This window comes from Ranitomeya imitator, chromosome 6 (assembly GCF_032444005.1).
Source record: "Ranitomeya imitator isolate aRanImi1 chromosome 6, aRanImi1.pri, whole genome shotgun sequence".
NCBI lineage: Eukaryota > Metazoa > Chordata > Amphibia > Anura > Dendrobatidae > Ranitomeya > Ranitomeya imitator.
In genome coordinates, this window is record NC_091287.1 from 548,941,806 (window position 1) to 548,955,609 (window position 13,804).

Below are 13,804 nucleotides of genomic sequence, written 5' to 3' on the forward strand. Positions count from 1 at the left end.
GAGGCAGCGCTGAAAAGTGCATAGGGCAGCAGAAACTCTAAATACGGCCCTGGGGGCTACATTATATTCTGTGAGGGGGCTACCCCAACCCTTGCTACATTATTAAGACGTGAACTACCTTATATTATACCCTGATATTAGGGCTTTTTACCGCACAATTGGTGGTCTTGTATCTATTTCTATGTAGCTACATAGTGGGCCCCAAGAATGATTTTCTCTGGTGGGCCCAAGGTGCTCCAGTCCGACGCTGAAGGAGACAGTAGGTTGAGGGTAATGGTTATATAGAATATTGCTTCTAGATGATAGATAGATAATAGATAGACAGATAATAGATAATAGATAGATAATAGAGAGATGATAGATAATAGATAGATAATAGATAATAGAGAGATGATAGACCTTTTCCCTACAAACAACTTTCTCACCACAGACCCATCTTTTCATTGCAGCCTAATTAGCAGATTTTTCGGATTACTGGAATAGAGCAGTACACTGGGAGGATGGGAGCAGCGCTGCCTTCGTCATGACCTGTGGAGTAACACTCCCAGCAGCCTCCTCAGCACTGTGACACTTCAGGCTCATAAGAGAATAGGTGACACTACAACACATTATCCCATGTCCTCCAGGCTCCATGGGGCAAAGATGAGCTTTATACTCTGCTTTAGGAAGAGTTAGCAGAGGGTGGGAGCGGTGCGGGGAGCAGAGGGTGGGAGCGGTGCGGGGAGCAGAGGGTGGGAGCGGTGCGGAGAGCAGAGGGTGGGAGCGGTGCGGGGAGCAGAGGGTGGGAGCGGTGCGGAGAGCAGAGGGTGGGTGTGGTGTGGGGAGCAGAGGGTGGGAGCGGTGCGGAGAGCAGAGGGTGGGAGTGGTGCGGAGAGCAGAGGGTGGGAGTGGTGTGGGGAGCAGAGGGTGGGAGTGGTCCGGGGAGCAGAGGGTGGGAGTGGTGCGGGGAGCAGAGGGTGGGAGTGGTGCGGGGAGCAGAGGGTGGGAGCGGTGCGGGGAGCAGAGGGTGGGAGTGGTGCGGGGAGCAGAGGGTGGGAGCGGTGCGGGGAGCAGAGGGTGGGAGTGGTGCGTTGAGCAGAAGGTGGGAGTGTTGCGGGGAGGTTTGCAGGGAGCAGAGGGTGGGACTACTGCTCCCTGCAGAGGGTGGGTGTAGTGCAGGGAGTTTTGCAGGGAGCAGAGGGTGGGAGTGGTGCAGGGAGCAGAGGGTGGGAGTGGTCCTGGGAGCAGAGGGTGGGAGTAGTGTGGAGAGCAGAGGGTGGTAGTGGTGCAGGGAGTTTTGCAGGGAGCAGAAGGTGGGAGTGGTGCGGGGAGCAGAGGGTGGGAGCAGCGCGGGGAGCAGATGGTGGGAGTGGTGCGGGGAGCAGAGGGTGGTAGCGGTGCGGGGAGCAGAGGGTGGGAGTGGTGCGGGGAGCAGAGGGTGGGAGTGGTGCGGGGAGCAGAGGGTGGGAGCAGCGCGGGGAGCAGATGGTGGGAGTGGTGCGGGGAGCAGAGGGTGGGAGTGGTGCGGGGAGCAGAGGGTGGGAGCGGTGCGGGGAGCAGAGGGTGGGAGCGGTGCGTTAAGCTGAAGGTGGGAGTGTTGCGGGGAGTTTTGCAGGGAGCAGAGGGTGGGACTAGTGCTCCCTGCAGAGGGTGGGAGTAGTGCAGGGAGTTTTGCAGGGAGAAGAGGGTGGGAGTAGTGTGGGGAGCAGAGCGTGGGAGCGGTGCAGGGAGAAGAGGGTGGGAGCGGTGCGGGGAGCAGAGGGTGGAAGCGGTGCGGTAAGCAGAAGGTGGGAGTATTGCGGGGAGTTTTGCAGGGAGCAGAAGGTGGGACTACTGCTCCCTGCAGAGGGTGGGAGTAGTACAGGGAGTGGTGCAGGGAGCAGAGGGTGGGAGTGGTGCAGGGAGCAGAGGGTGGGAGTGGTCCTGGGCGCAGAGGATGGGAGTAGTGTGGAGAGCAGAGGGTGGTAGTGGTGCAGGGAGTTTGGCAAGGAGCAGAGGGTGGGAGTAGTGTAGGGAGCAGAGGGTGGGAGTGGTGCAGGGAGCAGAGGGTGGGAGAAGTGTTGAGAGCAGAGGGTGGTAGTGGTGTAGGGAGTTTTGCAGGGAGCAGAGGGTGGGAGTAATGTGGGGAGCAGAGGGTGGGAGTAGTGTGGAGAGCAGAGGGTGGTAGTGGTGCAGGGAGTTTTGCAGGGAGCAGAGGGTGGGAGTAGTGTGGGGAGCAGAGGGTGGGAGTGGTGCGGGGAGCAGAGGGTGGGAGTGGTGCGGGGAGCAGAGGGTGGGAGTGGTGCGGGGAGCAGAGGGTGGGAGTGGTGCAGGGAGCAGAGGGTGGGAGTAGTGCGGGGAGCAGAGGGTGGGAGTGGTGCGGGGAGCAGAGGGTAGGAGTAGTGCGGGGAGCAGAGGGTCGGAGTGGTGCGGGGAGCAGAGGGTGGGAGTGGTGCGGGGAGCAGAGGGTGGGAGTGGTGCGGGGAGCAGAGGGTGGGAGTGGTGCGGGGAGCAGAGGGTGGGAGTGGTGCGGGGAGCAGAGGGTGGGAGTGGTGCGGGGAGCAGAGGGTGGGAATGGTGCGGCGAGCAGAGGGTGGGAATCGTGCGGGGAGCAGAGGGTGGGAGTAGTGCGGGGAGCAGAGGGTGGGAGTGGTAATGGTGCGGGGAGCAGAGGGTGGGAATGGTGCGGGGAGCAGAGGGTGGGAGTAGTGCGGGGAGCAGAGGGTGGGAGTGGTGCAGGGAGCAGAGGGTGGGAATGGTGCGGGGAGCAGAGGGTGGGAATGGTGCGGGGAGCAGAGGGTGGGATTAGTGCGGGGAGCAGAGGGTGGGAGTGGTGCAGGGAGCAGAGGGTGGGAGTGGTGCAGGGAGCAGAGGGTGGGAATGGTGCAGGGAGCAGAGGGTGGGAGTGGTGCAGGGAGCAGAAGGTGGGAATGGTGCGGGGAGCAGAGGGTGGGAGTGGTGCAGGGAGCAGAGGGTGGGAGTAGTGCAGGGAGTTTTGCAGGGTGTATGTCCAGCACAGTGCACACAGTGCAGTTTTCAGTTTCTGTCTACAGTTGTGTAATTCTGTGATTACTTATTTTGGGAGTTCTCTGTTCTCTTCCTCTACATTTATTTCAGGGTCACATAAACAGGAGGCACAAGACCGGGCGCAGCCGTAAAGTGACAGCTATACCTGTATTTGCACATCAGGCAGTGCTGATTATGTCACATCAGAGGAGTTAAGTGCACAGACGAGATGTAGCAGAGCTGATTGTCCTATTTAACTGTTTGATGCCCTCGCTCTGGTTACAGGATTTTAACATTACCTGTTATCTGTTCCTGCAGTCCTATGTAATATGTGGCAAATGACAGCTCTTATCTCTGCTACACCTCACTGCACAGCTCTGCTACACCTCACTGCGGAGCTCTGATACACCTCAGTGCACAGCTCTGCTACAACACACTGCAGAGCTCTGCTACACCTCACTGCAGAGCCCTGCTACACCTCACTGCAGAGCTCCACTACACCTCACTGCAGAGCTCTGCTACACCTCACTGCATAGCTCTGCTGCACCTCACTGCATAGCTCTGCTACACCTCACTGCACAGCCCTGCTACACATCACTGGAGAGCTCCACTACACCTCACTGCACAGCTCTGCTGCATCTCACTGCAGAGCTCTGCTACATCTCACTGAGGAGCTCTGCTACACCTCACTGCACAGCTCTGCTACACCTCACTGCGGAGCTCTGCTACACCTCACTGCACAGCTCTGCTACACCTCACTGCAGAGCTCTGCTATACCTCACTGCAGAGCTCTGCTACACCTCACTGCACAGCTCTGCTACACCTCACTGCACAGCTCTGCTACGCCTCACTGCACAGCTCTGCTACACCTCACTGCACAGCTCTGCTGCACCTCACTGCATAGCTCTGCTGTACCTCGCTGCACAGCCCTGCTACACCTCACTGCACAGCTCTGCTACACCTCACTGCACAGCTCTGCTACACCTCACTGCGGAGCTCTGCTACACCTCACTGCAGAGCTCTGCTACACCTCACTGCAGAGCTCTGCTACACCTCACTGCAGAGCTCTGCTACATCTCACCGCACAGCTCTGCTACACCTCACTGCACAGCTCTGCTACACCTCACTGCACAGCTCTGCTACACCTCACTGCGGAGCTCTACTACACCTCACTGCAGAGCTCTGCTACACCTCACTGCGGAGCTCTGCTACACCTCACTGCACAGCTCTGCTACATTTGTAGGATACAACCTAGGATGTAAGTGATGGGTAGGAGGAATACAAGGCATACACTGTCATATACAATATATTACTACATCTGTTCACTGAGCGGTTACTCCTATGTTTACCTCCATTTACAGTGGGAGAGAACTTCATACACCTGGTATTAATGGGAAATGCAGAGCCATGGATGGATGGATAGATGGATGGATGGATGGATGGATGGATGGATGGATGGATGGATGGATGGATGGATGGATGGATGGATGGATGGATGGATAGATAGATAGATAGATAATAAATGATGTATGGATGGATGGATGGATGGATGGATGGATGGATGGATAGACAGATAAGGATGGATGGATGGATGGATAGATGGACAGATAATAAATGATGGATGGATGGATGGATAGATAGATAGACAGATAAGGATGGATGGATAAATAGATAGATAGATAATTTTCACCACTTTCTATTGTATGGAGTCACATAATTCGCCAGCTCATAATTTAGATAATGGACAACACACTGGATATTAACACTTGCAGTGCCAAAGAGAAAGTCTATAAGGTGGGAGCACCATTAAGAGGATAAATCAGTGCATTGGGAAGGGAGCACTAACTTTTTGAAGTGTCTTGTACCGAATTACAAGTGCATCGCTTGCTATGGATCAGGAGGAAATGTTCTAATGATTATTGATATTAGTGTAACCTGAGCAGGTGGTCTGGATGGTCGTATAGTGGGGGCCTCCATCCTCTGCTCCTCTCCCTCTGCTACCTCTGCTGAGATCACACAGCTCCCACCTCTCAGGCATCTCACAGAAGGAAAAATCGATGTTCGCTTAGAAAATTACAAATATGCTGCTTAATGATCCGTGTGAAAGATCGACTCCAACAAATGTGCTCCTCTCATTATGGATCCACCCAGCAGAGATTTATCTACAGCGGTCACAACAGGAAAGAAGGACTCTGTGCCCACCACAGACCACCTGGAAACTCTACAGGCAGAGGCATAAGTTCAACAGATTTTATAGGAAAAACTTCTGTCTGCTTCAAAGTTCTAAGAACTTTGTGTTATAGGAAGGTCCTGGATCCCAATGCTGAGAGTTTAAATGGTCCATGTATCAGTGTGGTCACAAGGCTGAAGGCTGGAGCATGGTAACTGGTGACTATTTGCTTGCCCAGCATTTTCCCATCAGGATGGCAAACATGACCCCAGGCACACCACATGTTATGTAGCAGGTATCATGGATGTCATTTAGCAAAGCCAGAAGCTTGGATTTATAGGACTTCAGTATCTAGAAGTCTACAGGTTGTACATAACAGATCTACTCTACCATAGAAGCCATAAAAACGAAGCACCAAGTCATAGCCTACAATGAACTCCTGAAAACCAAGAAGTCTGCACTGAAGACTCAAAGAGACAAGTAGGAAGGAGCTTGCAGATGTTCAGGACCTGAGAATCAGCAGGTTATATTCTTACAAAGTTTCTTCATTACCAAAGTAGGAGATCATCATGCATTCCCACCAGCAAGTTCTAAATCCTTCATTATTACTAATCCCAGCAAAAACTTGAGCATGCCTAAGAGAATCCACGAGTTGCTTGCCCTAGTCATTAGCATAATGGTCAAGAAGCCAAGGAGACCATGCAATTATCTCGGTTGATGTCCTTCACCCAATCTCCAGGATTTGGGATTCTACAAGTTATATTCTTACAAAGTTTCGATAGACCACCAAAGTAGGAGACCACCATGCATTCCCAATAACAAGTTCTAAATCTTTCACTTCAATTCCCAGTAAAACTTGAGCATTGCAAAAGAAAATCCACAAGTGGCTTACCCTAGTCAAGAAGTAAGAAGACTAGGAAACCATGGAATCACTTCTGTTGGTCACCAGGATTTGGACATTTATTTATAGGTTGTGTTTTTATAAAAGTCTCAATATGCTACAGACCACCATAGTAGGAGACCACCATGCATTCACAACAGCAAGTTCTAAATCCTCCATTACTAACCCCAGCAAAGGCTTGAGAATGCCCAAGAAAATCCAGGAGTTATTTTCCCTTAGTCAAGAAGCCTAGGAGACAATGCAATCATCTTGGTTGATCTCCAGGATTTGGGAATCTACAGGTTGTGTTCTATAGACCACCAATGTAGGAGACCACCATGTATTCCCACCAGCAAGTTCTAGATCCTTCATCACTAACCCCAGTAAGACTTGAGCATGCCTAAGAAAATCCACAAGTTACTTTCCTTAGTCAAGAAGCCTAGGAAACAATGCAATCATCTTGGTTGATCTCCTGGATTTGGGAATCTACAGGTTGTGTTCTATAGACCACCAATGTAGGAGACCACTATGTATTCCCACCAGCAAGTTCTAGATCCTTCATCACTAACCCCAGTAAGACTTGAGCATGCCTAAGAAAATCCAAAAGTTACTTTCCTTAGTCAAGAAGCCTAGGAAACAATGCAATCATCTTGGTTGATCTCCAGGATTTGGGAATCTACAGGTTGTGTTCTTTAGACCACCAATGTAGGAGACCACCATGTATTCCCACCAGCAAGTTCTAAAACCCTCACTTGTAATCCCAGTTAAGACATGAGCATTGTAAAAGAAAATCCACAAGTTGCTCTCCACAGTCATTGGTATCATAGTGAAGATGCAAGACGTCTGGGAGACCATGCAATCACCTCGGTTGATGTTCTTCACCCAGAACTTCCATGTATGATGGAATAAAAACGTTAAGAACCGACAATAGAAGACAATGCACTTACCTATGGTGGTGATGACCGTGATGGCAAAGTAAAATGAGCCTGCAAATTTCCATTGGACTCCTGCCCGGTGAGGCTCGGACTGCATGATGACCAGCTCCAGCTGCCGGTAGTCCTCGCTGGAGATGTTATACTTCCCTTTAAGGCGGATCTCCTCGGCTTTAAGCTTCTCTTCCTCTCGCATTTCGTAGTCGGACTCCAGTGCATCAAAGACCGCGGCCCCGACCAGCAGATAAGTGAACGTGCAGATGATGAGGGACAAAGTCCGCACGTTCTGCCGCTTCATGGCCACCAGCAACCGGCTTGTGAGGGGATCATGTCCCCCCGTCCTGTCTGAGAGGGCGCAGCAGCCGCTGGGAAGTTGCAGACAGCAATGGCTGGGCTGGGCACCTGGAGAGTGGGAGTGGAGGGGCTGGCTGAGATGCTGGTGGTGGTGGTGGTGGATGCAGGGCTGGTGGTCACCTCTCCCTACTCCCTGCTCGTGTTCCTGGGAAGAGGAAAGACACAGAAGGCTACTGGATCTCCTGGACCAGGTCCCCTGCAGCCTGGAGGCTCGGCGCAGGACTTGCCCAAACCAAGCCGTCCCAGTGCGCAGTGCCATCAACAAGACCACCCTCTGGCTGTTATCCTTCCTTCTCCAGCAAGACCACCCTCTGGCTAATATTCTTTCTCAACAAGACAACCCTCTGGCTGTTACTGTTCCTTCTCCAGAAACAGCACCATCGGATTCTTTTCTCTAGGAAGATCACTCTTTGACTTCTAGGCTTCCTTCTCCAGCAAGACCATCTTTTGGCTTGTTGGCTTCATTCCCAGGAAGACCACCCTCTAGCCTGGAATCTTTTTCCTTTTCCTGCAAGACCACCGTTTGGCTTCTAGGCTTCCTTCTCCATCAAGACCACCCTTTGGCTTCTCAAGCTCCAATCGTTCCCTTTCCTGCAAGATCACCCTTTCCTTCTCTAGAAATATCACCCTGAGGGCTGCAATCCTTCCTTCTCCAGCAAGACCACCCTTTGGCTTCTAGGGCTTTCTTCACTACTCTTCCATTGTCACGACCTTCAATCTGGTTTTAAGAACACAGGACCCTTTGATCTCCTCCTTGGGTAAAGTTGAGTGAGAAGATCCAGCTGTGGAAAAGTTTACATCACTCTAGTCTTCAGTTTTTGCTCCCATCCGACTGTTATTTGAGAAGGCAACTCCTAAGAATGACTGTTCCCTGAAACGATATGGTGGTTTCGGTATTACCTAACAGACAGTTAACCAGAAGAAAAACATTTCCTCTTAAATAAATGATCATTTGGGATGGATTCCAAGAAATAATGGGGTATCCAGAGCTGAGTGGACAAACAAAGCGGCTCCATATACACTTAGGTGGAAATAAAACTTGCAAGGTAAGTTTGGAATATGTTCTGTGGTCTTGTAATGTTGGCTATAATGTGGTCAGTGGCTTCTTATTGTAAGGATCGATGGCAGATTACAGACCCCCCCCTGAGGCTCCTTATTTCTTAGAACATTCATCTTCTCATAAAAAATAGCAAAATAAAATCAAAATGTTGCAGTGGTTCACCCCAAGACTCTTAACACCTTCCATGTAAAGTTGGCCAAAGTCAACTCAACTGAAGAGGACAAACATGAGGTCTATCGGCACAGATGCTATCCTCAAGAACATAATGTATTCCAGGGGAAGTGGGAGATCTTAGAAAGCCTCTTTCAGTAGAAGACTCATCTTCTTCAACATCACAGGTGGAAACCAGTCCTGCACATATATTGGGGATCACCAACCTCAAGTTCTGTAGGTTCGTAGAAAGTGCAATGCGTTAATTCATACATCTAGGTGATATTGGGGAATAGCCAGAATCCAGTCCCTTCCCTCTTGCATACATCAAACAGAGGAATGAAGCTTCCTTGGACTAGGTGCATGAAGAAGACCAGTTAAGGCTGAGGAGGCAGAGAGCAGCAGCCAAAGCAGGGTGGTGTCCAGACAGTAGGGTCATCTGCACCAGGCATCAACTGAGGATCACACAGCAAGAAGGGTCCCATCATCCCAGCTCCAGGTTTGGGTGCCAGAGCAGCAGGTAAGTGCCTTATTCCAAATGTCCATCTTGTAGCTGCTCATCTGTGGTGGCCGCCCAGTGTGGATCTCAGCAGCACAGTGTGTCTGGAAGCTGGGAGACACCATGGATGGATTCAGCCCCACATCATTCCCATCCCCTGCTCTCTCCGATCATCCCTCTAGAAACTCTACACAACCTTCTGTTTCATTCTCTCCCTGTTTCTCCAACTCTCCTCCCCCAGAGTTATCATGTGAACACTCCCCTAGAATCAATTAATTCTTGAGGGAATCACTGGGAGCTTGAACCACGTTGGTTACTGTTTGAAGCTGTAGGTGGGGGGCAGTGGGGGGCAGGATTTTTTTTTTTGGGAGGGGTGGGGGGTGATGGTTTTATCGCTTGCATTAATGATGATGAAGCAGAGAGAGAGAGAATGGGAAAGAGGAGGCAATGTCAAACTGCAAATGATGGAGGAGCAACAAAGACCAGAGAAGATGCATCCAAACTAGGACACAGGAGGTTATGACTTTGCAATCTGTGTGAGATTATCTGCATCTGTTGCTGGGGATGGCAGGATCTGCTGTGTGATGATGAGACTGGTCCTGCACAGCCTGGACTGGCACTGCAAGGGTTACTGATCAGCTGCACTCAGCACTGGGAGGAGGGATGGGAGAAGGGACCTGTGGGGTCCAAGGTGGTCTGGAGATGGGGGCACCCCCCAAGGCATCCATGTCTCACTGTCAGATGATGCTCCTTGAGATGTTGGGGCAGGATGAAGGAGGGGATGTCACACTTGTAAGGATCATCGCTGGCCCTGAGGACGATCCGGATCTCATTCCTCCAGGATTAGTTGTTCTTGAAGGAGAAATGAATTCTGTAGCCAGGGATCATGCTGAAACATGGGGTGGGGGTGGGAAGATTGCCGTTAGATGTCTTATTATTTTATTATTATTATTATTATATCATTATTATTTTATTATTATTACTATATATTGTATCATTGTTATCAGTATCATATTATTTATTAATATATTATCATATTTGAATATTTTATTGTCATTATGTATTTTGGATTATTATTGTTAATATTATTTTGCATTATTATTTCTCATTATTATTACTATATATTTTATCATTCTTATCAGTATCATATTATTTCTAAATATATTATCATATTTTAATATTTTATTGTCATTATGTATTTTGTATTATTGTTAATATTATTTTGCATTATTATTATTATTATTACTATATTTTTGTCATTGTTATCAGTATTATATTATTTATTATATTATATTTTAATAATATTTTTATCTTCGATATGACGTATTTTGTATTATCATCATTATTGTTAATATTATTTTGCTTTATCATCATTACATTATTATTATTTTTATCGTTATATGATCAGTATTATATTTTTATTATTGCAATTTATGTTGTTATTATCATCACCATTTTTATATTTTATTATAGTTATTCTGATTTAATGATTATTTTAAAAATGTATGTATTAATTTTGCTATTGCACATTACGTACATTGCATAATCACAAGCTGTATAATTACTATTAATCATTACTGTATACGAATTGTTATCAATATTGGGTGAATTTTATTATATATATATATATATATATATATATATATATATATATACTTGTATGAGTATGGAGCGGAATTATGTATTATAATTGGAAATAAATGCATTATTTATTTATTTTATATAATTATAATATTATTTATTTTAATCTATTGAAGCTTAAATATATCTTTTAATACTTAGCTGTGAGATTTGTAGACTGTTGTATAATTTCCATTTAATATATTATTTAATATTATTATTACTATTTAATATATTATTTTAATCGTTATATATTTGTTTTTACTTTGGTGCTTTATGTATTAGTGTTTCCTCGCGACACTTTATTATTATTATACATAACTTGTATTATTTTATATATTTTTGTGCAGAAAATCATCTGCTGCGTTTATTTTTTGGGATGTGGTTTCGTACCCATGGTTATATGTGGAACCTGGAAAAATGCGTGTAACATACAAATGCGTTCCTTTCAGGCGTTTCTGCATTAAATAATTTATCAAAAATTCTGCATCAAATCTGCATTAAAAAAAAAGCAGCAATAATCAGAGCAGATTGCTAATGAGTATTTTAATGCAGGAAATAAGCAGCGGAAAAAATCAGAGTCATCACATGTAGTAGCACGGGCGCTGACATGTGGCAGCTTCACGGAAGAAAGTTTTGCAACTTTCCTGCTGTTCTGCTGGCCGCGCAGGCGGATTTATACGCAGATATTTCGACACAACTGGATGTGGTTTCAGCAGGGAAGCAAAGAATAAGTCATTTTTTTAGTTGCAGAAATTTCTTCAATAAATCTGTAATTAATTATTAATATTCATATTATTATTATTATTGAATTACATTTGTTTTTTCGTTTTTACTCTTCTTTTCTTCTCTAAAGATTCCTCTGGAGATTGTGATTCCCAATAAAGAGTGAATGGCGCAGTCATCGTCACCCAGCGTCTCTAGAGGAGCCGCCATGACATGAAGCCAACGAGCCCCCGACCCGCTACGACTCCCTAACCCGGATCTCACCTGTGTATGTAAAACTGTCCGGTATTCCGTTTTTTACATCAATTTCGATATATCAACAATTAAACAATGTTACAAGACCTAATCTAGTTTCCTATCGTTGATGATCGCAATGGATCCGTAATAAATCGATGGCGTCTGTTTGTTTTTCTAGTGCAACCCGTTGAGTTTAATGGACAAAGCAGATCAGTCCAATGCATGATGTCATGTTTTTAACCCCCGGATCACCAGTCCATCGATTTGCATTTGTATCCATTTGGCATAAGGACATAACCTAGCCATATTGGATGAGTTACTGCTCCCTCATCCATTGTCTATAGGACTGTTCGAGAAAGCCGAATACAGCCTTCTGCTGTTTCCACCAGTCCCGTAGACAATGAATGGAGCAGAGATCGAGCATTCGCACCTCCATACAAGGTCCATCCCCAGGTTTCACAGCCCCAGTTGTGGAACTTTTTTGTTAAAACAGCCAGTTGTTTCCAGCAGGAAGGCAAAAAATAACTAAGTTGCGGAAAAATCTGCATTAGTAATGTTTATTAAATCTCATTTTTATGTATTTATTTTTTTATTTATTTCTAATTTTTACTTTTCTTTACAGCAGCTATGGAGATGGTGACTCCTGCCGTTGGCGGCAGCCGGAAACTGCTCATTTGCGGCATAGTGGCCGCAGCCAGGTACTGCACATCCGACATCGACACAAATTAATAAAGGGGGAATGTGCAGCACTCGGACGCAGCCACTATCCCGTTGACAAAGCTCCGCTCTTCAGCTCCGCAACTACCAGTTCTGGCCACAATGTGGAAACAGCTGATCGGTGGGGGTCCTGGGAGTTACATCCCCGCCGATCACACATTGATGCAAGTAAAGAAGCTGCGGAGACACCATCACGTGTTTCTCGACGCAAGCAGTGAATAGCCAGGCCTTTCCCCGGGAAGGAACAACCACGGGAAGGGCAGCATCATATGAAGGAAAGCCACATATGCCAAGCATGGTATCCATCCACAGACAGCTGTTTCGGGGTTTTTGCCCCTCATCAGTGTGGAGTAGGAATCTGGCTATTAGGAGCAGTGCCTAGTAAAAAGGCTATAAAGGCACAGATGATTGACCTCCCCGAGGCCGATCACACATTGATGACCTATCCTAATTAAAGGCCATCAATATATTAAAGTCCCGGACAACTCCTTTAACTTTCCACAAAAATTATACAATATTATGAACTATTGTTAACATTTTTACAGGCTGCATTTCACGTCACAACCACTAGGTGGCCACATATAGCATAAGCTTCTCCAAACAGAGTATCACAAAATTATGTGTTTGTTTTTTTTGTCGTCTCACACTAGTCATCTCAGGGCTCGTCCAGCCAGGTGGAGAGGCAACGAAGAACATATCAATAAATCAGGAAATTGCTCTGAACTATACATTGATAACAACCTGACATCCATGTGCACCAACAGACTAATGCAGGGATCCGTTAGTTTTTCCTACATCCCATGACTGAACTGTGACTGTAAAGATCACAAAATTAAAATTACCAGAGGAGTCTCTGAATTGACGCTGAGAAAGCAAAAAATCTGGCAGAATTGTGATTTCAGCTCTGGAGTATACACTACACTGCGTGCAGAATTATTAGGCAAGTTGTATTTTAGAGGATTATTTTTATTATTGATCAACAACTATGTTCTGAATCAACCCAAAACACTCAAATATCAAAGCTTAATATTTTTGGAAGTTAGAGTGTTGTTTTTTTTAGATTTGGCTATCTTAGGAGGATATCTGTTTGTGCAGGTAACTATTACTGTGCAGAATTATTATGCAAGTTAATAAAAACCAAATATATTCCCATCTCACTTGTTTATTTTCACCAGGTAAACCAATATAACTGCACAAAATATAGAAATAAACATTTCTGACATGCAAAGACAAAATCCCCTAAAAATTAGTGACCAATACAGCCCCCTTTCTTTATGATGACACTCAGCAGCCTCCATCCATAGATTCTGTCAGTTGCTTGATCGGTTCACGATCAACATTGCGTGCAGCAGCCACCACAGCCTCCAGACACTGCTCCGAGAGGTGGACTGTTCTCCCTCCCTGTAGATCTCACATTTTATAAGGGACAGCAGGTTCTCTATGGGGTTCAGATCATGTGAACAAGGGGGCCATGTCATTATTTTTTCTTCTTTGA

At 46.7% G+C, this 13,804-nt stretch overlaps 1 protein-coding gene across 1 annotated transcript in view; it reads right to left on the reverse strand.

The window, feature by feature from the left end:
- The window catches only part of KCNK9 (potassium two pore domain channel subfamily K member 9), a 201,480-nt gene extending 192,282 nt beyond the window's left edge, over positions 1 to 9,198 (reverse strand). Inside the window, exon 1 of the mRNA XM_069731952.1 lies at positions 6,962 to 9,198. Coding sequence (XP_069588053.1) covers positions 6,962 to 7,559 — 598 coding nt within the window. The 5' untranslated portion in view covers positions 7,560 to 9,198. The remainder of the gene's footprint in view (positions 1 to 6,961) is intronic.
- Between the last annotated feature and the right edge of the window lie 4,606 nt (positions 9,199 to 13,804).